At 45.3% G+C, this 24,065-nt stretch overlaps 2 protein-coding genes across 4 annotated transcripts; one reads left to right on the top strand and one right to left on the bottom strand.

Annotated features, from left to right (window-relative positions):
* Window positions 1-709: 709 nt before the first annotated feature.
* On the top strand, window positions 710-12,087 carry lrrc24 (leucine rich repeat containing 24). Its single transcript, XM_052088771.1, has 5 exons — window positions 710-1,254; window positions 8,179-8,370; window positions 8,835-9,113; window positions 9,230-9,398; window positions 10,343-12,087. Exons 2-5 carry the CDS (start codon window positions 8,206-8,208, stop codon window positions 11,575-11,577), a joined length of 1,848 nt encoding a protein of 615 aa, XP_051944731.1. The 5' UTR covers window positions 710-1,254; window positions 8,179-8,205; the 3' UTR covers window positions 11,578-12,087.
* A 5,286-nt stretch (window positions 12,088-17,373) lies between these two features.
* On the bottom strand, window positions 17,374-20,828 carry LOC127616936 (polymeric immunoglobulin receptor-like). 3 transcript variants are annotated; one of them, XM_052088779.1, is made up of 8 exons: window positions 20,734-20,828; window positions 19,581-19,925; window positions 19,402-19,483; window positions 18,539-18,780; window positions 18,179-18,284; window positions 17,985-18,070; window positions 17,642-17,691; window positions 17,374-17,565 (listed from the first exon to the last, which is right to left on the bottom strand). In XM_052088779.1, the coding sequence occupies exons 1-8, from the start codon at window positions 20,780-20,782 to the stop codon at window positions 17,485-17,487; spliced, it is 1,041 nt and encodes a 346-aa protein (XP_051944739.1). In that variant the 5' UTR covers window positions 20,783-20,828; the 3' UTR covers window positions 17,374-17,484. The 3 variants fall into 3 exon arrangements, with proteins under 3 accessions (XP_051944739.1, XP_051944740.1, XP_051944741.1); XM_052088780.1 differs by having other exon boundaries at window positions 18,554-18,780; window positions 20,734-20,824; XM_052088781.1 differs by lacking the exon at window positions 17,374-17,565 and having other exon boundaries at window positions 17,642-17,767; window positions 20,734-20,824.
* Between the last annotated feature and the right edge of the window lie 3,237 nt (window positions 20,829-24,065).

Genomic DNA, 24,065 nt, shown 5'->3' with positions numbered 1-24,065 from the left:
AATGTTTTCAGAGACAAAGTAGGAATGCTACAGTTGTTTCAAGTCTTATAAAATCATATTTACTTAATATACACGTTATTGTAATTGTCATTTTTTATACCATTTACGTGTTGATGTTTTGACATCTGTAAATGTTCTTACCAGGCTCACACATGGTAGTTGGCGGCCATTTTATTGGAAAGGGTTCACATAAGTGTCAAACTCAGGTCCTGGAGGACCGCTGTCCCGCATTTTTTCCAAGTCTCCCTGTTGCAACACACCTGATTCAAATGAACAGGTTCAATGTCAGGTTTCCGCAGAGCTTGGTGATGATTGAATCATTTGAATCAGGTGTGTTGCAACAGGGAGACTTTGAAAACATGCAAGACAGCGGCCTTCCGGGACCTGAGTTTGACACCCATGGGTTCAAACGAACCGCCGTTGCAATATCCAGATCCGTCATGTCCGTCGGGGTAAGTTGTAATGAGATTCGACTGTGTCATCAGAAATGTCTGATTTGGAGTTTTTCGGACCTCAAAGGAGTGTAATCAAGTAAAGAAAAATAAAACATTTGCTTTTGAAACTGTATTGTGGCATTTGCCAAGTAACAAAGTTGTGGAACAATATAGAAAAATAATAATAATAATAATACGGCACGTGCTGTTGAGCATTTTAATCCCTACTCCGCATTATATATCAAATATCAACCGTAGGATGTCGACAGGCTCGTTCCGCTGCGGAGGTCGAGCATCGACTGACTGTTTTAAATTCATCGGGGGAGTGATGCTCCAGCTTGAGTGGAACATCCATCGAGGTTTTAAAATGAATGAGGAAAAGGGAATTAATAGCGCCCGCCCCCTTTCGTTCACTTTGTCTTTCTCGCCGACTGGCTGAAAATCAACTCAACACACACACCCACACAAAAAAACACACACAACATTAGTTGGGTTCGTTATTACTGGACGATCACGTCAAACGGCGCGCGATATAAGAAAGCAAAAGAAGAAGGTTGAGGGGAGGGGGAAAAAAAAAGAGTCAATCGACCATCACCAGCATGACGTCCGGCGTCGGCGCACCACATCAGCCGCTTTCGCCCCGCATCCACTTCTTCTAATGGACGAGCCCGCACTTGTGTGGAATAGCATCGCCAACTCGGCCGACGGAACGGTGCGGTTTGCACGGATTGAAACGGGACTTGATCTCCTGAGAATTCCCGCTGCTTTCTTTCGGCGTTTCCGTGGCTAGAGCTGAGGACCCTTGCAACGCCGAGAATTGGTACGTTGCAATCATGTGGAAACGGGATGACTTAGTCAGTGCGATAGAAAAAAAAACTCGCGGTGGACACCCAATATGTGGATTTACTCTGAAATGCATTTTTTAAAAAATCTGCATATCAACGAGATGTAGCCTATGCATGTTTATCAGCAGCGTCATCATTATGATTATTACCATTAGTTGTCCAAAGCATCTGTGTCTGTGACACGGTATTGCAGAATGAAGGATTAACAGAAGAGTGACAGTGATTACAGAAACTGGTTCACCTGCGGGGGCACTTACTTGTCCCCTTTGGTATTACATTTGTGCAGTTTGCAAAAAAAATAAATAAAATAAAATAAAAAAAACACCTGCACCGTGTCAGCCCCTGAAAGATTGACAAACTGGTTCAGTGCAACACTTGGATACCCATTCATCAACATTTTACCTAGAAGCACAGAAGAAAAAACCTTTCGGTGTGTGCTCCAATTGCAGGTGGATTGGCATTCTGTCAATCTGTGATTCACAAATGCATCGATGGCTTGTGTTCAAGGCAACCCCGACTTACAAAATGATTTGCCTCAAATCAATTCGTTGAGCGTTAATTTGCTCTCACCGCGGCTGTCTTAATTCCAGAAAACAATTCAGAAACTCAGTGCTGTGCACAATGCAAAGTAGCGAAATGTAGGGGGGGCGAGAGACACATTGCACACCAGAGTGCGCAGAGCCAGTAAAGCTTCTAACTAGAAGGTCATGTTTTCTCATTTTCAGCGTTAAGTGGAGCCATTTCTCGGCTAATGTCACAGCGGCTGTGCTATGACCCTTCTTAATTGCTATTCGAGACACGGACATGGGGCCAAACAGCAGGTCCTTGTATAGGACTCTGTTTGTCTAACTCTGACATTGGGGGTGGGGTGGGGGCGGGGGGGGTGTTGTCTCATATGAGCACATCTACACAGCAGACAAGTTGAACCCTTCTGCCTGCGGATCTTTACATTTTTTATGCGTCTGCCAGACAATGAAATCAACGTCAGACGTTTTGTATGGCAAAGCGATTTCCCCCAAGATTCAAGAATGACAAGCTCAGCCCCAATAAGAGTGGCACGAGGATGGTTCGGAATACTTTCCACCATTGAGAGCGCAAGATTCACCGGGCCGGTTGACGGCGTCGTTCGACATGTGTCGGGGCAGCTGATCTCACTTCCAACTGTTCCCTCCCGACTCGCAAATCCACCCGCAGTATAGTGCATTCACGATGAAGCCAAATACCGCAGAGTGGCATAAAATGGCGTTTGGAGCATCATTGCCGGTTTCATTTTGGGCCGCATTGTGCACACACTTCAAACTGCTGTTTGAGTAACGCTGTCGTGTCAACAGAGGGCCCATAAAAACGAGCATATTTACAGTTTAAATTCAGCCAGCTGCAACGGCACCGTCGTGCTGGCGCTTCGGCAGAATCGGGACGAATTCCCAATTGTTCAGTGCGAATGCCCGTAAGCGAAATATAAATGAAAAAGGGATTTTTGCGCTTCTCAAAGGAGGAGGCTTGAACTTCCCTTCATCCGTCTTCCGTCCTGTCAGATGCCATCCATCAATTACAGCGAGAAACGCTGCCGCTCAGACGAGAATGGGCGCCGAGCATTGGGACAGACGGAGCCGTGTGCAACGCCGCTCGTGAAAATCAACCGAGAAGAAGAAGTCGAGATGGCGGCGAGCGGCAAATGGAAATGAATTGCGTTCATCCATTGTGTCAATCGACCTTCACATTTAAATTTGAATAAAAAATGCTCGTACTTGGGAGAATGTTGAGGACATTGACTTGTAAACAGGAACGTCGGTGTCAGAAGGTGACACTGATCTGTCTTTGAAAACATAAGGGGACGCGTCACGGATACACAACACGGCAGTGACAACAGCTATTTTGAGCGCGCATCGATATCGGTTTCGTTTTTTTTGAGAATCGAGATGTCTAAAGTGATGATTCCAAACCGCGAGAGATCATCGGGGCCTCGTTTATCAAAGAGTCCATAAAACAGGCTCTAAATTTGTGAACGGTGATGAAATTGAGAGCGCCCGTCCATGACTCAATTCAACTCGAGTCATTTTCTTGAGCACTTTGAAGCAAGTGCTGTAGATGGAGCTAAAATCATTCTTACAACAATACATGACGAATGATGAACTAAAAATCAAGTCTCATGCCGAGTCAAAAGCCAAAGAATAAAAATGAGTTTGAAAAATGGGGAGCTAGGGTGCTAGCCCAATGCTAGGGTGCTAGCCCACTTCTGTCGTTTTCCACTTCTCCGACAAGGAGCTCCAAGACGCTCTGTAAGATTCCCTCCGTGCTCTTTGTCATGATTTGTCAGGCCATCACTTATTTTTTCACGCAAAAGCGTACTTTCATTGTCGGTAGGTCCGCATGTACGTCATCGTTTACGTCGGTAAATTTCACCGGTTCCCAAGTCCATCAGTCGGTCGGGCCCGCCCAAAATAAAACGCGCCAAGTCGTCCAACGGATGAAAAATCCAATGTCGTTAAAATGGGAAATGGGGTGTCGGGCCAAACACACACATAATTCACGTACATTTCATCTATTTTGCTGACTCCTTTTATCGCTCGCTAGCGCACGTATTTACAAGGGCAATTTCCAATCAATGGCTGGGCCAAGCCTGCCGGAGTAATTGTGTGAAAAAGAAAGAAATCAATGGCGAGCAGGGCTTCCTTGACCACTGACCTGCAAAAAAAACCCGCGTGAGCCGCGTATTCATTCATTCATTCATCTTCCGAGCCGCTTGATCCTCACTAGGGTCGCGGGGGTGCTGGAGCCTATCCCAGCTGTCTTCGGGCAGTAGGCGGGGGACACCCTGAATCGGTTGCCAGCCAATCGCAGGGCACACATAGACGAACAACCATCCACGCTCACACTCACACCTAGGGACAATTTTTAGAGTGTTCAATCAGCCTGCCACGCATGTTTTTGGAATGTGGGAGGAAAGCGGAGCACCCGGAGAAAACCCACGCAGGCCCGGGGAGAACATGCAAACTCCACACAGGGAGGCCGGAGCTGGAATCGAACCCGGTACCTCTGCACTGTGAAGCCGACGTGCTAACCACTAAACTACCGGGCCGCCTGAGCCGCGTATGTTGCGTCTATGTCCATCTCTCCGGATCTGATTTCCGCTGGAGAATCTTGGTAGCAGGCAGCGCGCGTTATCTAATCTGTCAGTCAAACTGGAACGTAAATGCTGCCTGGGATGCGCGCTGCATGTTCATGGGCATTCGCACGCTTGGGGCTTTCGTGTGTGCGGTCAAGACTGTCACTCACAGTCTGAGGTTGTTTTTGTTTTGGGTTTTTTTTCCAAGTACAGTCCATTCAGAACAAAGTGTCATCCCAGCTTGCCTGGGCCTTCGTGTGTTTGCGGACTAAAGGATGCTGCGAGGAAAAATGATTGAGCACCTGTCAGTCAGGACACAAGGACAAGCGATGAGAAAACTAAGAGGTCAGAAATGGGGGGGTGGAAACATGATGGAGAAGTGGTCGAGGGAGCCTGATAGTCGCACGGAGAGAGGGAGAGGGAAAAGAGAGGGAATCCGGAAAGAAAGAGAGAAAAAGTTTCAGCGAAAAAAAACAAAAACAAGTGGGAATGAAAGGGAATTTCAAATGGGTCTCCCGGTCATCACAGAGAGCTAAAGTTACTGCGAGGAATTTTCCAGAAGGAATGACGGCTTGTATTTCTAAGCCGCTTTTTTTGCCGAAGCTCACAGGAAGTGTGTCTGGCGTTTGGGTGCCGCAAGCACAATTTCCCCCTTATCATCAGAGTTACCAGGACAACAGATGAGGCAGACCAGCAGCAATGGCAACGCACAGATGTGAACTCGGCTTCTTGCCCCGAGCGCCACGGCTGTCGGCTGCGCTCCGAAACATCTTTTCGACCTCTCACATTTTTGATTTGTCTTTTTTTTTTTTGGCTTTCGTTTTCCGTGCCTTGAATGTTTGTCGGTGGCCCCTGTTATTATCTGATGTGCGATGGTGTAGGAGACCAATTTCCAATTTGGATCTGACGCTGAAATGACTTGCGCGTTGTCGCGTCATAACTCACCAAAGCCAATTTGTAAATACAAGTGTTTCTCTTTGATTTTTTTTTTTTTGGAAAATATTTTTGTCTTTCTTTGGGTTTATTTGGCATACAAACGAAAAATGCCACCACAGGACCTTCATTGTTAAGAGGCGGATGACAAACTGGACCCAAAAAAGCCAAATCGCAGTACAGATGGTCCAGCGCAAGTTGTTCCGTCGTCTGCGTAAAAAAATGTCTTTTTGCTCTTTGGGATGCACGTAGGTGAAAAAAAAAAATGCGGATGCGCTTTATTGTTGTGCCGTTTTGATTTGATTGGAGAATTAGCGTCTGCCCCGACCGGTTCTTCTCATGTTTGATTTTAACATGCAGATCGAAATACACAACATTAAGCTCCAATCCTCCCGTTACATTTTCACGCTGTCGGCGGAGGGATACAGTTGACCTCATTTTAAAACGCAAACAACGGAGACCTCTCTGTGAAAACATCAGCAGCGCCGAGAGCGGCTTAGCTAACAAGCATCTGATTGTGCAGATTACGCCTGTACCGCCGAGGATTACTGAAATTGAAATGAACAAATTGACCTCTCACCAGTGAAATCCCAACATCAGCATGACAAAAAAAAAAAAAAGATGGGGAGAATCAAAACAGGAATATACGAGGAAAACAGAGGAGCAACATAAAAAGGAAAAAAATAGACTCAGCACTGTTGATTTAGGAAGCCAACACAATGAAGATTTTTTTTTCTAATTTGTCATCTCCTTTTAACACTGACGAGATTCAAATTAAACCCAAAAGCTTGGCCGATCCGACTGTCTTTTGCGTTTGAGATTTCTATGCCAATTGTCCTCATTAGGAGCACGGGTATGTAAAGCCTACCCCGGCTAACTTGGAATGTAGGTGGGGCAACATCCTGGACTGGTCTCAAGTCAACCACAGGACAACACTTGGACAATTTAGTCTCCAAAATTTGCGGACTCCACATGTTGATCGATTTTTCAAATGTAGATTCAAACGTGGTTCTCTGTGTGGCGGACAAACTTTGCACGACGTCGCTGCTGGCCTGATGTTTTGCTCCTTGCCTAATAACGTCTACCGGGCAAGATGCATCCTTTTCGCTGTCTATTCTTAGCTTGGGGCAAACGCGTGTCGTTGCTCTGCGATCGCCCTGTGACATTTTCACTGTGATTCAAAGCAATTAATTTCTTCCTCTCTCTCTCTCATTCTCAATTTTTCTCACACGCACAGAGCGAAACACTGAAAAAAAAAATGGAATGACGGTCCAAGGCCATATTTAAAATTCAATTTTTCTCCTTTGTCCAGCAATTACAATCGCGTGAAGAGAGCTCTCGGCTTCTTTTATTCCAAAGTGTCTCTCTGATGACTGGACTATTGATGTAGGTCACAATGGATTACTGGAGCCGGGCTATCTTTGTAAATGCTCTCTAAATATAACATGAAATATTAACATACAGCTCATTGCTCATTCTCTTAATCGTGCAGCGCTGCCAGGCTGAAATATGAGTTACAATATTACAATGCCGCTCTGGATTATTACACCACTGCAAACATGCTTAGTGGCAGGTTAATGAATATGAATATGGTAAGACTAGGGGCTCTGTTTTCATGCCCGGTGCGGGGGTGCGGGCTGCAAGTTTGGGTATTTTCACATGGCCGTGCAAGTGGGCACCAGGCGGTTTGCGCCGTTGTGGATGTGAACGCAGGCAGTTTGATCAAAGCAGCTTGTCTCGTTCCAATTCGCAAAGTATCACGGTCGATGTAGTTCACAAATGTGTATTCGGGTGTGAAAACAAACAACACGTAATATTGAAGCAATGACTTGCTAGTGCACACACACATTGTGAATCAAGCCAATTTGTGGAGCAACTCAAATGTGTTACCTCCCCCTTCTTCTGGCGATTCGCCTGGGTCTTAAACGTAGGTGGCCAACAGATGCCTAATTCAAATTAAAATGCACTAAGAAAAATATGGAGGAAGTAGCGTGTTGAAAAAGTGCGCGAGGAATAAAATAGAACAAGTAGTGGAATGAAGTTAAGGGTGTAGAATAACATAGTGGAAGTCCTCGACCATCATGCCATAATTTGATTATCGGTAAGTAGTAAGTAAATAAACATCGAGTGTTTAATCAAAGGCAAATGCTGCCGCAGGAGGCAGCCAGAGGCAAGAGGTTTCTTTTGGTGTAAACACGGTTTCAGAGTTTACAAGACCGAATCCAATGCGCCGTTGCCGCGGGAACGTGGAGAGATGGGAGGCAGGAGGGGGGGGGGCTTCTTGAATGCTTTCAAAATAGTGAACAACCAAGGCGCAATTTGACCAGCTGTCTTCTTGCCGCGATGAAAGAAATAAACGGTGAATGTGGTTGTGCATCGCGGCTCTTAATAAGGTCACCGCCGAAGCGGTTGCCCTTTCGTTACGTCTGCCGAACAGCCTTGCCAATCGCGACTTTGATCAGTCCTCTCGGGCCATTTTCTGAACATCGTTGCAAGCGACGCGACTACCCCCACTGTGCCAACGTCATTCAATGCAAATTCATATTTACGTTCTTCACACGGCTCGCTCGATCACGTTGAAGTGCTTCGCTTGGACCGTTAGGCGACGTCATCATAATCTGCTCTCATTGTTCTGGCTGATGAGTTGCACTGAACTCAAAATGGCGAAACCAATCTTTTGCATACTTTATTGATCTGCGCGAGGGGGAAGGGGCAGACATTTTGATCAGACTCGGATAGCGATTCAGAATGAAGTCGCGCGGGCAATATTTATGCAGATGTCTTGCGTCAAACTACATTTGATTGAAGCGGAAGAATTGATGAGTGACAGATTGGGCTCGCGCTTTTCTCCTTTTCTCAGTGTCAGTTGCTCAGCCGTTCATCAAGCATGGTCGTCTTGTGGCTGTCGCCGCGCCTCCTCCTCATCATCCTGACTGCAGTTTCCCGACCTTCGGTGGGATGTCCCTCCGGTTGCCGCTGCTACAGTCTCGCGGTGGAGTGCGGCTCTTTAGGAATCAAAGAAATCCCGCAGCGCGTCCCCTCCTTCACTGAGGTCGGTTCTGTCACCGTGATTTGCCGTCCGTTGACACGTCTGCGATTCCACTCCGATCCGTTGGAGTGACATGATTGTGTTGCCGTCACTCTCTTGGAATCTCCCCTGATTGACGGGTGATGATGGAATCTAGCGCAGCAAGTGATTAAGTGATTAAAGCATTAGATATTTGAAAAAAAAACATATATTGGTGTTCAGTGAACATATAGCAGTCATTTCATGTAAAATTCAGCATTTTCCAAAGAAGAAAGGGGTTCTTCACATTTGTAGCAGCTGCTGCTGATGAATTTAATCGAATGAGGCGCGAGTGTGCCGGAACGCAGACGGCTTGCCCGACGGTCTTCCGTCCCTTGAGACCAATTTCAGATAAAATCGTGTCTTTCACTTGGCCTCAAGAAAGCAAACCCCCCCCCCATTGATTGATTTGGATTGATTTCATGACCCCGCCCCTCTCTGCCCCGCAGACATTGTTCCTCCAGGACAACGCGATTGTGCAAATCCGTCTTCAGGATCTGACCCGACTGGGCGGCCTCCATTACCTGTACCTCCAAAATAACAGCATTTCAGCTCTGGAGCCCGGAGCTTTTCTCAGTCAGGGGCAGCTACTCGAACTCGCCCTCAATGGAAACCTCATCCATCTGGTCACCCCAGAGACGTTCCAGGGTCTGGAGCATCTTCGGATCCTCTACCTGGCGGGCAACCAGATCACTCGAGTCCAGGACGACACGTTCAGGGGTTTGCAGGTGGCTTTGTGAGAACGCGGAGTCGCTTTCTGTCGCCTGTCAAGATTTGCTGATGGTTGTTCATTTTGTGGCGGGCGTCGTATTCACTCTTGTCGTTTTGTGCACCGCGCTTTCAGCGCCTCCAGGAACTCCACTTGCAGGAAAACAGCATCGAGCTGCTGGCAGACAAAGCTCTGCGTGGATTGTCATCTCTGGCTCTACTGGATCTCAGCCAAAATCACCTCCACACCTTGGGAGCCTCGGCACTGCGGCCGCTTGTCAGCCTGCAGGTGCTCCGAGTCACAGGTTTGAAGAAAAGTCACATTCCAAACAACATCCCTTGTTAGTCATGAAACAAAACAATGAAGCCATCACAAATAACATATCTTGTGAATCAGCCGCAAAAGTAACATGAACTGGTTCATCTTTTTTTTTTAATGCTGAGCTTCACACATGCTGAGATTTTGTCAAAAGCCGACAAACATAATCAGTGAAAGAAGGAGTATTCAGAGGCGACCGGCATGGTTTCAATGTGCCAAAAACGACCGCCAGCTGGGAAACAATGGCAGGCACGCAATGAGTTTATCGCGGGTGCTGCCATAGCAACGGTTTAATCCGGACCACAAAGCATTTCTTCATAATAACATAAAGTCGTGCTCGAGATAAAATAATGTTCTCCTTGACGGTTTAAACGTGCCCTTGTCGTTTGATGTTGCAAACAGTCTCCCTTATATAACGGAAGATTGTCACCACGTAGCGAGGTGGCGGTGGACCCCCAAAAAGCAGGCAGGGGGGAGGAGCAGGGTGAACTTGATGAGTTGTATTGGATAAAACACAGAGAAAACTAAATCCAAAACCAACAAAGTCCAAAGTATCAAACACATGCCTGAAGATCAAACTTAACAATGACCAAACATGACTGCAGCAAAGGGCAACAAACAAACATGACAGTAGCCAACGGCAACAATATCCCAACAATGAGTGTTCGGGCGGAAGTCCTGTTATAGAACTGATTACCTAACGACCAACAGGTGTGCAGCTGCAGGGGAAGCCCTACAGTGCCACCTGGTGGTCCCAAGCCAAATCATGACACTTATCACATAATAGTTAGGAACAACATATTTTCCGGTTCATGACAACCATTCACGCTCATAACTGCACCTAGGGGACAATTTGTAGCCGGTTCAATCAACTCAACGGTGGATGACATTTCATTCGGTCCAAAACTAACGTTGAATCTCATCCTGCAGAGAACCCATGGCGCTGCGACTGCGCTCTTGGCTGGCTAAGGACATGGATCGGTGAGGACGGACAGCGGCTGTTAAGCACCGCTGAGCAGCGTCGATTAATGTGCTCGGAGCCGCCTCGCCTTTCCCACCTCAGCCTGGGTGAGGTGGCTCCAAACAGCCTGGTATGCATCCCCCCCGTCGTACAACTTGAGCCCAGTCATCTAACTGTAAGACTCGGGGAGAGTCTCAGAGTCTCATGTCAGGCCTCAGGATATCCTCAACCTCAGGTCACTTGGAAAAAATCTTCCAACGGCAAGGCCCAGTTATCCCCGCGAGGCTTGGTTCAAGAGCTGGGACCGAACGGTGAACTCTTCCGACCCGGTGCCGGAGGAGTTGTCACGGCCCTGCCCGGCAGTGCGGGAACAAAGACGGGAGGACTCAACGGGCTTGTGCGTGGGACCGAGGAGGGAGGCGAGAGGGACAGCTTCGACCCAGACACGGGCAGCGGCATGCTGTTCCTCAGCAACGTGACCGTAGCGCACGCCGGTCGCTACGAGTGCGAGGCGTGGAACCCCGGCGGCGTGGCTAGGGTTACTTTTCACTTAGCGGTCAACATGTCCTCCTCTTCATATTCGTCCCAATTCTGGCCTCACTCAAACACCCACGCATCGGTGTCGTCTTCATCCAATTCCTTCTACCCACCGAAGGTTGCCGATGTTAGCCAGGAGCCACTTTACGAGCAAGACAGCATGGACTTTAGTGCGCTGGGCCCGGCCACGCAGACCGCCATTGCCGTCGGCATCTCCTTGCTAGCGCTGACTGCTATTCTTCTCTTGATTCTGATCTACACCCGTCACCAACAATACCGGAAAGAGGACGCGGGATCCTACTGCGCCACCAAAGAAGAGAGCATTATCTACGTCAACGATTACTCAGACGGACCCACCACTTTCGAGCAGCTGGAGGAGTACAGCGATGACCGCGGCCACGAGATGTACGTGCTGAATCGCGCAAAGCCGGTCGGCTCCGCCTCGGTGAGGTGCCCCGTGATGGGAGGCTACGACCAACAAAAGACCATGAAAGAAGCTCTGCTGGATCATCAAGTGATTCAGACCCTGTCCAGATCAGGAGGGATGGAGCTTAGGAGGAATCCGGGCGATGGCGGCGAGGGGCCATTGACCACGGACCCGGAGGAGGTCTTCCTCAGTCAGAGTCTCCTTTTTGAATCCCAGCTGGCTTACGAAATCCATTGCTAAGGGGTTTCGCTTGAGTTCCCGAAACAGTGTGTTGCTTTATCCGAACGACTCCAAAAACGAAAGAAAACATCACACGTAGTGGATGTTGGGATGGAAAAGTAAAAGAGAGGATTTGAAATGTCATTTTATTTGCGTGACAACGGATGGATGGGTCAAGTCGTTACCACTTCCGCCATTCGATTTCTGAATCCACCCTTTAAAAAGATCAACAAGGAGGTGCATGGAGGACAGTTGTACGATAAATTGTATGAGAGTGGAGGGATAAACTGTGAAAAAAAAAAACTACGACGCTCAGACATCCAGTATGTTTTGTTGGAAATGGCTAAAATTCAAACTACTCTTTTTTTTTTTCTAGTCCTTGTTGTAAATGCCATTTAACGTGCCCCTTTTTATTCAAGTGGTAACATTTCCATTGTGAATTAACTCCTTTGACATTCATCTGTAACAGCCAATCAAAGTAGAGTAAAACAGGTCACCGTTTTTAAATATTAAAATCAGTTTGAAAGCAAAGCGTGAGTCGCTGTGTTTCTTTTCTCTCACCATTTTGAGATTGCTCTGGTATTCTTATTTTTTTTCTGGAATCACCACCTCAACTCATGAACGACAGTAATCATGCCTCTTCAAAGTCACTTGTAAATAAGCATGCGCGTTGCCTTCAGAATCAATTTAATAACCCGATACTCAAATAACCCTGACTTGTGTTTTGAATCTATTAAGCAAAATGTCCTCGGCAATGTTCATAAGACGGGAGTGCAGTCGAAACCACTCAGCGGCGAATCCATGATGGCTGGGCCACAGAAAGCTTTTGAGTGACATTTCAATTGCGCTGTTATTTCAAAGGACCATTGTAGAACTGTCGCAAAACGCCCAGCGGGCATTGGCAGTCACACTGACTACAAAAAAAAAAGCCCAGCAACACCACTGCTTATGGTATATGGTCAATACGAAAGTAGATCCTTTTCGACGGGGGTGTAGCATTGTACAGGGTCTGCTTTTCCTGTGGAACGTGATGTCAACGTGTGTCCACCAAAAGCACTGCTCACAATGCTTGTCATGAATGAGATGGATTGATTTGTTTTTGTCTCTTTGCTGTGATTTGGGGGAGGGGGGGAGGAGCGTCAATAATCCTGCCGTCATCAAAGCAGACCTACCGACATTGTTATTTTTTTTTTTCACCGCAACCCGACGATACCTTCTTTTGAGCGTCACCGCCGGAGTGATTTTAGTTGAACATTCACACACCTAATTATCATTTTGGAGAGCAGAGGTTGAGATGATAATATCAGCGTTCCTCTCATTGTAAACGAATGGGCACAGTCAGGTTGCAATAGCCAATCAGATCACGAGTATGCGCACCGGGGCCAGCTAGAATGCCTTACGTCAAGACTGGACGTGCGCGTTCGGTGATTGGATTAGCGCCTGCTAGAGGGCGCTATCACTGCATTTTAACCCAAAATGGCCGAGGAAGAAGACGTTGATCTGCTTGCAGAACTACTTTCCACACAATTTTCAAGACGGACTTTCCACGTAAAGCTGGATATTGTGCGAAGAGGTCGCCCAATTTCTGCGCTAGCGAGCCTGTCCCAGCAAGGAAAAGGGGCTGTCCGTCATTTTCAGACGAGCAATTATGAATGGTACCCGTGGCTCACAGCCTCTGAGAAACGCTGCAAATTGTACTGCTGGGAATGCCTATTGCTTGCAACGGACCGATTTGGTCTTTGGAGCCACACTGGATTTAACCATTTGATTTGTTTTACAAAGGCAGCAAGGAAACATCAGAGCACGGCTGGGCACTTAAAAACTACGGTGCGTTTAAAAACGTTTGGGGACACTCGCGTAGATGTGCAGCTCAGTGAACCGGCACTACATTGGTGAGTAAATGAATTTTATTTTGCATTTCTTCTTGTCATTTTATTTCGTTAGTATTAAATTAATGGTAAGGAAATAAAATGACAAAGATACAAAGCTGTATCAAATAAATCTGCTTACCTGCAATTTATAATGCCGCATTGTAGCCCCCTTCGTGCACTAAAGTTCGTTCAATCTCAGCTGCTCAACATCGTCAGTTATTTGCTGTTGTATAGCCGATTCTCAAAATGCAAATTATCTGTTAACTTTATTTTCAAAGAATAGTTTGTTTTGTTCTTGTTTGGTTGGTGTCTTATATGAAACTGCGACATTGCGCAATTTATTGGACAGACTTGTTTAATTTAAGATCACACAACTTAATTTGGGTGGCATTGTATTTAGTATTTTTAAATCATCTTTTTATTTTTGACTATCTATAAAATTAGTTTCCTGCTCTTAATTGTGAATACATACTTGATTGTTTTAAATTCTCCTGAAATTAAGTGCTGTTTGATGACTGATGAGCCTATACTGTATTTTGTTAATGTATGTGACGCCACTGAAGGCCTAAGGTTGAAATGCACGGCCCGCCTCTGCGTGTACGCCTGATTAGAGAGCCCCACCATTGATTTAACAACCAGAAAATGATGCATGAATCATACTAATGATCACAGTAATATGAAATCATGCGGCGCCTCAGCCCCGAGCGGCCTGCTGAGGATCAATGTTGCTTTTAACTTTTGGTCCATTATGATGCAAGTTGCGCGCTGTGCTAAATAGGCCATTGCATAGTCTTCGGTTACATCGCTATTCATCCATTATACAGTATCAAAATGACATGAAATAAAAATGTACGGAATATCAATTCCAAACATCTGGCCGAGGGTGATGATGAGGCAATTTCATCAGCACAGATATAGCATGCCTCGATTACCCTCCCCTCACACACCCAAAAAAAGGGCCTATGCAACCTTAAATCAGGATGTTGCATCATTCAAACGTAAGCTTCATAAATCCGAATGACAAATCCAAAGGTCCCGTGATCCATTTGTGGATTGAGGAAGCAAGTGTGAGTTTCATCCATTCAGTGCGGGACTAGCGTGGTTTTAATTTTATGTTTCAGAATTTTCAACTCCAAATATTAACTTTTGATGAACGTGTTCATTTTTGGTGCAGGGCATGGTGTCAAAGGTCGTGCGTGGGAGGCAGGAGAAGCAGCGTGAAATTTATTTACAAAAACACTTGCAGAAGTACGCTATAAAAACTAAATTAAAAGCACTAATGACGTCCTGAAAAGACCAACACTCAAAGTAACAACAAAACACCGTCAAAACAAGTCTTTTCCGTTTGGTCATTTATGTATTCATGTATTTTTAACAGCTGCATAATGTTTGTGTGTGTGTGTGTGTGTGTTTTACTCATTGAGACCATATATCGGTTCTTAATTGCCATAATATGAAGCATTCAAAAATTGAGAAGCGGATACATAAAGGCAACACGCTGCCTCCGTTCACTGTCACTTTTCATGTCACAAAATGATGATTTGCCTTTGCGAGCCTATGAATAAAGGGCTCGTGTGCAAATCCCAACTCTTTGTCTCCAATAAACCTTGGCCTGCGTACACAGATGGCCTTCGGTATGCAGGAGTGATCGCGCTCAAGTCAATAACAACCTCTGGTGTAAATCGCATCCATCCATCTTCGAGAGCCATTATTCCGTAGCGTCGCACAGGGCTGGCATTTTGTAGGCAACATTCCGGCTCGACGCAGCAGGTGTTTGTTTGCATGATGCATCAACTTTACACCCGACTCTTCATACATGAGGTGCACCAGAAAAATGTCTGGGTATGATGCAGTGCCATTGCACACCGACCAGAATCCCTCGCTAATTCGCTAAATATATAGAAAAATATATTTTGGAAAAAAATGTATATTATTTTTAATATACATGGAGTACAGTACCGTATGTGTTGCTCTATGTGACTCGCTGTTGTTCTGCAGCTTCTCGCGGACTTTTTCCGGACTTAAAAAAAAAATATATATATATATATATATATATATATATAATTTTTTTTTTACCTGTATATGTTAATTGGTCGCTACTTCACGGATTTTCGTTTATCGCGGGCGGTTGCGGTCCCCATTAACCACGATAAACGAGGATTAGTGTACTCCAATAAACCCATAAACGCGGTCTGATGCTATGTTTACAGCGCATGCGAAATATACCGTAGCGCCGCATGCCATCAGGCAAGACTTTAGCAAATCTTCAACCAGTAAGACTTTTTCGGAATACAAAGCACACTTGCTCAGTTGGGCTCTTGCTTTTTCTTTGGCTTTTCCTGGGAGAGAAAAATAGAAATTCTTTTATGCCTCCTTTGCCTCCTGCTTGAATAAGTTTGCCTATTTGTAAAAAGGTTTTCAAAATGTTTATCTCATGCTTGGGTGAAACTATAAAAAGCTTGTTTTGTCTCTCTATTTATTTTCACCAGATTCCCTGCAATAAATAGGTCGTCACTGCATTTGAGTTTTAATGGGGGTGTGGGGGGGGGGGTGCTCAGAGCTGCAGTTCATGTCTTGGAACAAACTTAGTTTGTGAACTTTGTTCCATTTGGTAGTTAATTTGCCTTTTTTGTGTTTGGATAAAAGGAAACTTCATTTTGAAAAGACCAACTTGAGCCCATTAGCATCACAGAACAGTTTCATTCTACAATTACGCTATTGCGTTTGATCAAACGATCTTAGTCTAGATGTCATATATGATACAGATATGACAAAAAGCTAAAGGAGGCACAGTGTTTTTGTTGTTTTCCTGGTTAAATAAAGGCAAAAAAGGAGCTGCTTCCACTTTATGTGTGGCATACGAAGGACAAACAGTTGAATCCTCGCTAACGGCAGGAGAAGTGTGTGTTGTTCAAGTATATTTTACAGTTTTGGAAAATAGTGACCCTGATATTTAAATGCTCGTTGAAAGGACACATAAACAATAGTCAATCTGTGTAGGACCTATTGACGGAGAGAAATCTTTGAGTTCTGGTTTTTGTTGTTTGGTGCCATACGTCCTCAGACAAGGACAGGTTGTGTACATGCTTGTCAGGTGGTGGTGACCTTTTCATGGACCTTATCAAAAAATTCTCCAAGGCTGAGACAAGTGACGTGCTGTGGCTCCTTTTTGACTACAGAGGAACAGAATGTAATATTGATAAGGATATGACTTTGACGATTTGATTTGATCTGCTCCACTTGGCCCACGAGCACGGGTGGATCGCAGACCCAACCCCAAACCTGATCCATGTTCAGAAGCTATGTTGAACAATTCAACAAGTGTATTGTCAGGACTGTACAGTAAATGCTCGTGAATTATACATACAGAAAAGGTGATCCTAAAAAGACAGTACCAGTTTTGTTTAGTTGGCTCTTTTTTTTTATAGCCACTTCAGGAGTGGGAGGTGTTCATCTAGCAGAGCACATGTAATCTTTTGCCAGGGGCAATGGAGGGGAAAGAACGACCAGTACTGTGCAGGTATTCTATGAAAAGAAAACGTCTGCATCTTTAACCCTTTCGCAGCTGAATCCGAAGCACCGCAGCAATAAACGCTGCACATATCAACATGAGGCTAGAGAACCGTCATGGTTCGAGATAAGACCATCAAGTGTCGACGTTGCACCAAAATCATTTTGAGTTTTGAACGGCTGATTGGCTGCCGTTTGATTCTTTTGATTCAATTTCACACTTCACTCGCACACGATTTTCTGACGGCATCATCTCCACCCTCCAATGATTTGTAAGTCTATTAGTTCCTACTACAATTCATTTTTAGATGAGACCCCCCCCACCCCCCGCCCCCTTTCACTTGTCTATGACCACTACACACTCGAACACAGTGAAACACAAAATAAGATGCAAAAACAAAATAATATATTTAAGAAAATTAAAAGATAGATTGACAGATTCTCTCAAATTGAATTGATGTTTACGTAGAAGTGATGGGATCTCCTTTTTTCTCTTTGGTCCAGGCAGTCGGGGGAAAAAAAAACAGCCAAACGGTGGTTTGCTATTTCAGTGCGCCTGGGCATCCATTGGATCGACGGTGACGAAAACCGCAGGGTTTTTTTTGCAGGTCACGATGCCAAAGTCATCCTGTGTGGGACGGAAAGAAAGAATTGTACGACACAGAAGCAGGAAGTCTTGTGAAATGCTGCTCATGAGGACTGACCTTATTTCTTGCTTTCATCCCCATCGTTTGTCTTAACTTTGCAAACTCTTCTGGAAATCATCAGGAAGACGTTTCAAGGCATGTATCGTGCTCCGATATACATTTCATGTTTGAAAGCCAGCGCAGCTGACCGAGACATCCCAGACAATTGCTGTTCTGTTACTCTTGCTTATCCACACGAGGGTCACGGGCTATTATTATTGGAATTATGATTATAACCTTAACTCTGTTACATATTTTTGTTGCAAGCAAGCCAGGATAAAAGGAAGACCGTTTTGCCTTTGCAGGAATCTGGTGAGCACCCTTCTCATGAAGAATGTGATGCGAATAAGCGAAAACTTACTACGTTTCCACATCCTCGTCGCTAATATAGTCAAGGCCGCAAGCAGCATGAATGAAGCAAACATCACCACGGACTGCCCGTTCAAACTACAACACAGACACAAAGGCATCATTTTTACAAGACGGTCCGGTTTGTAAAGCCGAGTCACGTGAAATGCTCCGCTCCTTTCGGTGATTTCCTAACGGATTTCTTACCTTTGTCGCACGCAGCAATCGTTTGTGAGGCGCCGTTTGGGGGCGTCTGCATCCGCAACCGACGGCTTTGCCGCAGCTAATGAATTCGTCGTCGAGGCTGCCGCTGCTGCAAATGAGAGCGTGCGGTGGTGAGTTTTCAGTACAAGTACGTTAGGCGGTATGTGTCGATGTTTTTGATTGTGTTGTAACGGCACTCCTTCAATTGCTTTGTGCCGCGACTGTTCGTCGAGTGACGCATAATCTACACACGATGCTTAATATTTGGTAAAAGTGCCGACTAAATTCTCGTGAGCTCTCACAAGTAAATGGCAGAGCTGCTGCAAGACTTTAGGAACTCCATGCAGTTCGTGTGATCCTTACTTGCTGTCGACTTACTAGTTGATGGTCGAGGTAAGACCTGCACATGCACTGTTCTCTGCTTTGGTCCGACAACACACCGGTACCAGCCTTTGTCGCTCATCTGCAGCTTCTTTATGGTTACGGTGAAAGTTCCCGTTTTGTCATCAGTGATGGCCACAGACACGTCCTCGTAGCTTCCCTCATCGTCTGTTGCCAGGCAGGAATTCGGGTTTCCAATCCGACACCACTTCTTCTCACTCTCTCTGTTGGTGAAAAACCAATGTGTCGAGGAATTGTCGTATGCGCGTTTTAGTTCTTGCGAACGAGCATGCGTATTGTTGTAGTTTTTATTTTTAGTACAATTGGAGGTGCACAATAAAACGGCATTTCTGTTCCACTGACAGCCTGCGAGCTCACACGTATATACGTGGGTGTCATTCATTCATTCATTTATCTTCCTAACCGCGTGATCCTCACTAGGGTCGCGGGGGGTGCTGGAGCCCATCCCAGCCGTCTTCAGGCAGTAGGCGGGGGACACCCTGAATCGGTTGCCAGCCAATCGCAGGGCACACAGAGATGAACAACCATCCACGCTCACACTCACACCTAGGGACAATTTAGAGCGTCAAATCAGCCTGCCACGCATGTTTTTGGAATGTGGGAGTAAACCGGAGCACCCGGAGAAAACCCACGCAGGCCCGGGGAGAACAAACTCCACACAGGGAGGCCGGAGCTGGAATTGAACCCGGTACCTCTGCACTGTGAAGCCGACGTGCTAACCACTGGATACCGGGCCGCCCTACGTGTGTGTCAATATATGTCAATGAATCTTTTTATAATAAGAGTATTTCGAGGCACTTAACATCAAAATGGAATGTAAAAACCTGTATTTTGGACTGTAGAGACATTGAACTTTGACAGCGCCACCCTCCTCCTCGCTCAGCCTGTCGTTCACGACAAATATTCCTGCAGAAAGCAAATGGGGATTTTCCTTGTCATGCAAATGCATGAAAACTAAAGTGCCAAATAACACGTTGATCTTAAAATAACATCCTCCACTCACCTGAGCTGACCTCGACGTAAGTGAAGGCTCTGACGTCAGCTTCCCAAAATCCACCGAGCTCCACACCACACATGTACCAGCCAGAATCTTCCTCCGTTAAATTCTTCATGGTCACCGTGAAGACTCGCTCCTCCGGGTCATCAAAAACAGTCACTTTGTCCTCAGACTTGCTCTCCAAGAGGGAGTCATCTGTGCGGGCCAAGCTTGTGCAGAACTCCCTCATTTTTCCCCGGCACCAGTACTTGACGTTACTGGCATATTGCGGCTCATAATGACATGGAAGAATAAGGGATTTACCCTCTTGGACTGTAAACTGGTCCTCGGTCATCAGCCCACAAACAAGTCCTGATGCACAAATGAAACATTTTATAATAATAATAATAATAATAATAATAATAATACATTTTATTGGCACCACCCTACCCCCTCTTGAGGACTTGCACACTGCAAGAATCAAGACAAGGGCACGGAAAATCCTCCTGGATCCTCCGCACCCTGCCCACCACCTTTTCAGCCACTCCCCTCAGGCAGACGCAACAGATCCATGGGCACCAAATCCAGTAGACACTTAAACAGCTTCTTCCCTCTACCCATTAACTCCTTAAACAGTCACTGACGTAGTCACTCTTCTTGCACCACAAAATGGTACTACAAAACTACTGGTTACTCTAAAATGGTTCAATGATTTTGTTGTTTACGATGATACTAGTGCAGCGTGTTATACGGGAGACAAATTCCTTGTGTGTTCTACATACTTGGCCAATAAAGATGATTCTGATTCTGATTATAAGTGCCTTTCAAGACACCCAAGGACACTTTACAATAACAAAAAACACAAAACAATACGGGTTGAGCAGCGGCAGCCAAAACGCGCTAGCGTTCACTCAACCCGAAAGTCAGAAAGAAACCACAAATCTGTCAGGCTTGAGCCATAGCACGACATTGCTTGATTAAGCCTTACGACGAGTGAAGAAAAGGGAAGCGCTATGACCATTACAAAATTTCACTTTTCTTTTCAATGAAATGATCCGGTTCTTTTTATTTATTTATTTATTTATTTATTTATTTATTTATTTATTTATTTGGCAAAATTGGATTATGCCTCACTATGTTTTTTTTAAAAGACGCACAAAACGGGCTTAAATGAAGTTACCTGGGATCCATGGCAACAGGCTGAGCAGGAGATGGCTGACTTGCATCATGTTTTCACTGGTAATGCGTTTCCATCCAAATTCCTTCCCAAGTCTGTCGGTCATGTGATCGAAAGTTAGAACCAGATGTTGCGTGTGTTAACCTCATAAATGCCAGATTTTCATAGGCAGCATTGCCGTTGTTTTAGCGTGCCTAAAAACTATGAAATATGGCAGGCTGTGCAACGCTTTTCAAGACTGAAATTCTTGAAAAAGTATCTATTCTTTAAAAAAAAAAGGACGCGCAAGAACATTGCAGCTGTCTTTTATACTTGCTTATGGGGTTGCCATTTTAAATTATTTTCACTCTCGCAAGTGTGAAACAGCAAAAATGTAACCTGCGCTTGCCAATTCCTGCCCCTTCCGTCGACAAAGAAAACCTCACCGTTGGCAAATCGTCAGATTACTTATTCTGTTTAAGTCTTACTCCGTTAATGTCATTATAATCGCAGTGGTCTGCTGTCTTTTTATGATAATTGTGGATCATATAACCGACTGTAATGTTAATAAGATTTGCCTTTAAATGGGAAAATTCATGCTCAAAGCAGTTCTGAGTTTGTTGAAGCACATTTTAATTTTATGCATGGCAACATTTTGTCTTTTATGGGTTGGAGTCAAACAGCATAAAAAGCTTAAAAGCATATCTGTCAGACTGCAAGGTCATATAATATGTACGTTTTTGGGGTTTTTTTTGAATGGTCAGCCTATTACGGTAACTTTATGTTGGCCTCACATCACAATACTGAGCCATTCAAAAACCGTTTTTTAAAATTATGTGCGAGAGAGTGTGTGTGTGTGTGTGTGTAGGAATTTATCAATTCACAGCAAGATGTGTAGCGTGGGTGGATAAGAAAACGTTGAGGCCTTGGTTGAACTCGCAAATGCGAGTTTGCGCAACCAAAGCATGCCGACTACAATCTGCTCGCTAAGTGACAATTGCACTTGAGAGGACACACGCATTGATACATGCAGGACAAGGCGGCACTTAATCGCAACGAGCGGAAATGTGTTAAGAAATGTGATTTTCTGAGCTATTTATGTCATGGTTCGTAACGTGCGAAGCAGGTGGGCGTGGCCTGTATTGGCTCCACCCTCTACAGTACACGGCCCCGATCGACGGCATAAACGCGACCTTTGCAAATTACGCACAAATTCAAGTGCACGCGTCGATGAATCGCAGGTTTGTGTGCCAAATATATCCCAAGATGTGCCCTGTGATTTGACTTCATACATTCATTCATTCATCTTCCGAGCCGCTTGATCCTCACTAGGGTCGCGGGGGGTGCTGGAGCCTATCCCAGCTGTCTTCGGGCAGTAGGCGGGGGACACCCTGAATCGGTTGCCAGCCAATCGCAGGGCACACAGAGACGAACAACCATTCGCACTCACACTCACACCTAGGGACAATTTAGAGTGTTCAATCAGCCTGCCACGCATGTTTTTGGAATGTGGGAGGAAACCGGAGCACCCGGAGAAAACCCACGCAGGACCGGGGAGAACATGCAAACTCCACACAGGGAGGCCGGAGCTGGAATCGAACCCGGTACCTCTGCACTGTGAAGCCCACGTGCTAACCACTGGACTACCGGGCTGCCCTGACGTCATATAGTCAGTCAGAAAAAAAGCAACACGTCATCATATGCTGGATGTGTATTGTATGCGCGGTTTGAGACATGATGATGAAATACGTTGCGAGTGTATGTGTGGGAAAAACTTCAGCTTATGACGTGAAACAAAGGCAAAATATGACGGCATCATTAGGCCTCCTGTGAAAAATGGCATCTCCCTGGCTGCAGTCTGTGTTTTGGTTTGTGATTGAATGAGTCGGTGGTGATGACACGACGGCACCCCGTCGCTGTCAGATAAGAACCACACAATGGGAGGATTTCCACGTTGGAAGGAGGAAGGTCACGAGTATTAAAAGAATTGAGAACGTTCACTTTCCACATTCATTCCATCGTTGTGTTGTCAAATGCTCGTGAAGAAATGAGAAACGGATGGTTTGCGTTACTTGTTTTAGTGGCAATCTACTGTTACATACAACATATGTTAACATGTATTTAGTCGTCATAAGTACAGAAAAAGAATCCGTGTGGTTTGTGGTTCCACAGCCTGGACCCAATCTCATCCACCCTTTTCAATACTACCGGTAATTACAGTATTAAAGATGGAGGGGGAGAGGCGGGGGGTCCCCATTGTCCTTTAATTCAAGCAAATCCATACATCAGGTTGCACATGTTTTAAAATGTGTTACACCGACAGGCCGTAATTTTCCCCTCTTTTCCTTGCAAAATAATACTGATGTGAAAGCGCATTTTACTTGTTAGAATTAAGTCAATTAAAGTCGAGAGACAGATTGAGGCAAACGGCTGACAGAAGACAGGGGCACAAAAGCGAATGCTCATGCGCCGATCTCTTGTTTGTTTTCATCTCCACAGCAACCACGCCGCATGAAAACTGAATGAACAGCTCAAAGCAGCACGTTTGTCACGGGGTACACCAAAGCACAACCGCCACGTTTCGTCACCACACTGAAAATCACGCCGGGCTGTTGATGTCACTCCGTTACGAATCCAATGACTCACGACCCACAGCAGGTCGACATCATCTCCTCCTGCCAGTAACGGGAGTGCTGACAAACATCGAAGGACATGACGACTCATGCCAAACCCGCCGTGATGTCGAAACCACAGTTGGATCGGCGTCAGAGATTTTCTCAGACAAAGTTAAAGAAATGACTCGGCACACAGGAAAATTGTCTTCAATATCGGCGCGAGCGGATCTCTGTTGTTCATAGATTTCTCCATCGATCGGATTTTGAAAGGGAAGAAGGAAGAAAGTGAAATGTTGTCAGGATTTATATTCCAGAATTCTGTTCAACGCATTGCATTTCTTTTCTTTTCTTTTTTTTTGACAGAACTGTGGTACAGTGGTTCCCATGCTTAAGTGCAATATTTGTTTAGGTGGAACAAATCAATGTGAATTGAATTACTTAATGAGTGAGAGCGCATGCCAAATACCCCCAGATCACACCGAGGAGAGTCTGGAAGAGTGTAGTGTGACTTTTGAAGCACAAGTCGAATGGCATGACAAAGTTTTATTTTTATGATCAGCAACAAAGAGCCTTTAGGCAATGTGTGAAACAACCGTAAAAAAACTTTTTATGTGGTTCGGTGGTTGCAGCTTCACTCAGTTGTGGGGTTATTATTCGTGACCATAACTTGTGCATTGTGGAGTTTAGGTTTGTACCTCGATATTTCGACTGTTATTTTCCCATCTTACATGTTTTTCATAA

This window comes from Hippocampus zosterae, chromosome 15 (genome assembly GCF_025434085.1).
Source record: "Hippocampus zosterae strain Florida chromosome 15, ASM2543408v3, whole genome shotgun sequence".
Classification (NCBI taxonomy): domain Eukaryota; kingdom Metazoa; phylum Chordata; class Actinopteri; order Syngnathiformes; family Syngnathidae; genus Hippocampus; species Hippocampus zosterae.
The sequence above is the reverse complement of the archived record's forward strand: the minus strand, read 5'-3'. Positions and strand labels throughout refer to the sequence as shown.

Coding starts and splice junctions, on each gene's coding strand:
- lrrc24 (XM_052088771.1), top strand. CDS start 8,206: ATGGTCGTCTTGTGGCTGTCGCCGCGCCTCCTCCTCATCATCCTGACT. Junction 9,114..9,229: donor ACACGTTCAGGGGTTTGCAG/GTGGCTTTGTGA, acceptor CCGCGCTTTCAG/CGCCTCCAGGAACTCCACTT. Junction 9,399..10,342: donor GCAGGTGCTCCGAGTCACAG/GTTTGAAGAAAA, acceptor CTCATCCTGCAG/AGAACCCATGGCGCTGCGAC.
- LOC127616936 (XM_052088779.1), bottom strand. CDS start 20,782: ATGATGCAAGTCAGCCATCTCCTGCTCAGCCTGTTGCCATGGATCCCA. Junction 18,285..18,538: donor AACTAGTAAGTCGACAGCAA/GTAAGGATCACA, acceptor TCTCATTTGCAG/CAGCGGCAGCCTCGACGACG. Junction 18,071..18,178: donor GATTGCTGCGTGCGACAAAG/GTAAGAAATCCG, acceptor TCTGTGTTGTAG/TTTGAACGGGCAGTCCGTGG.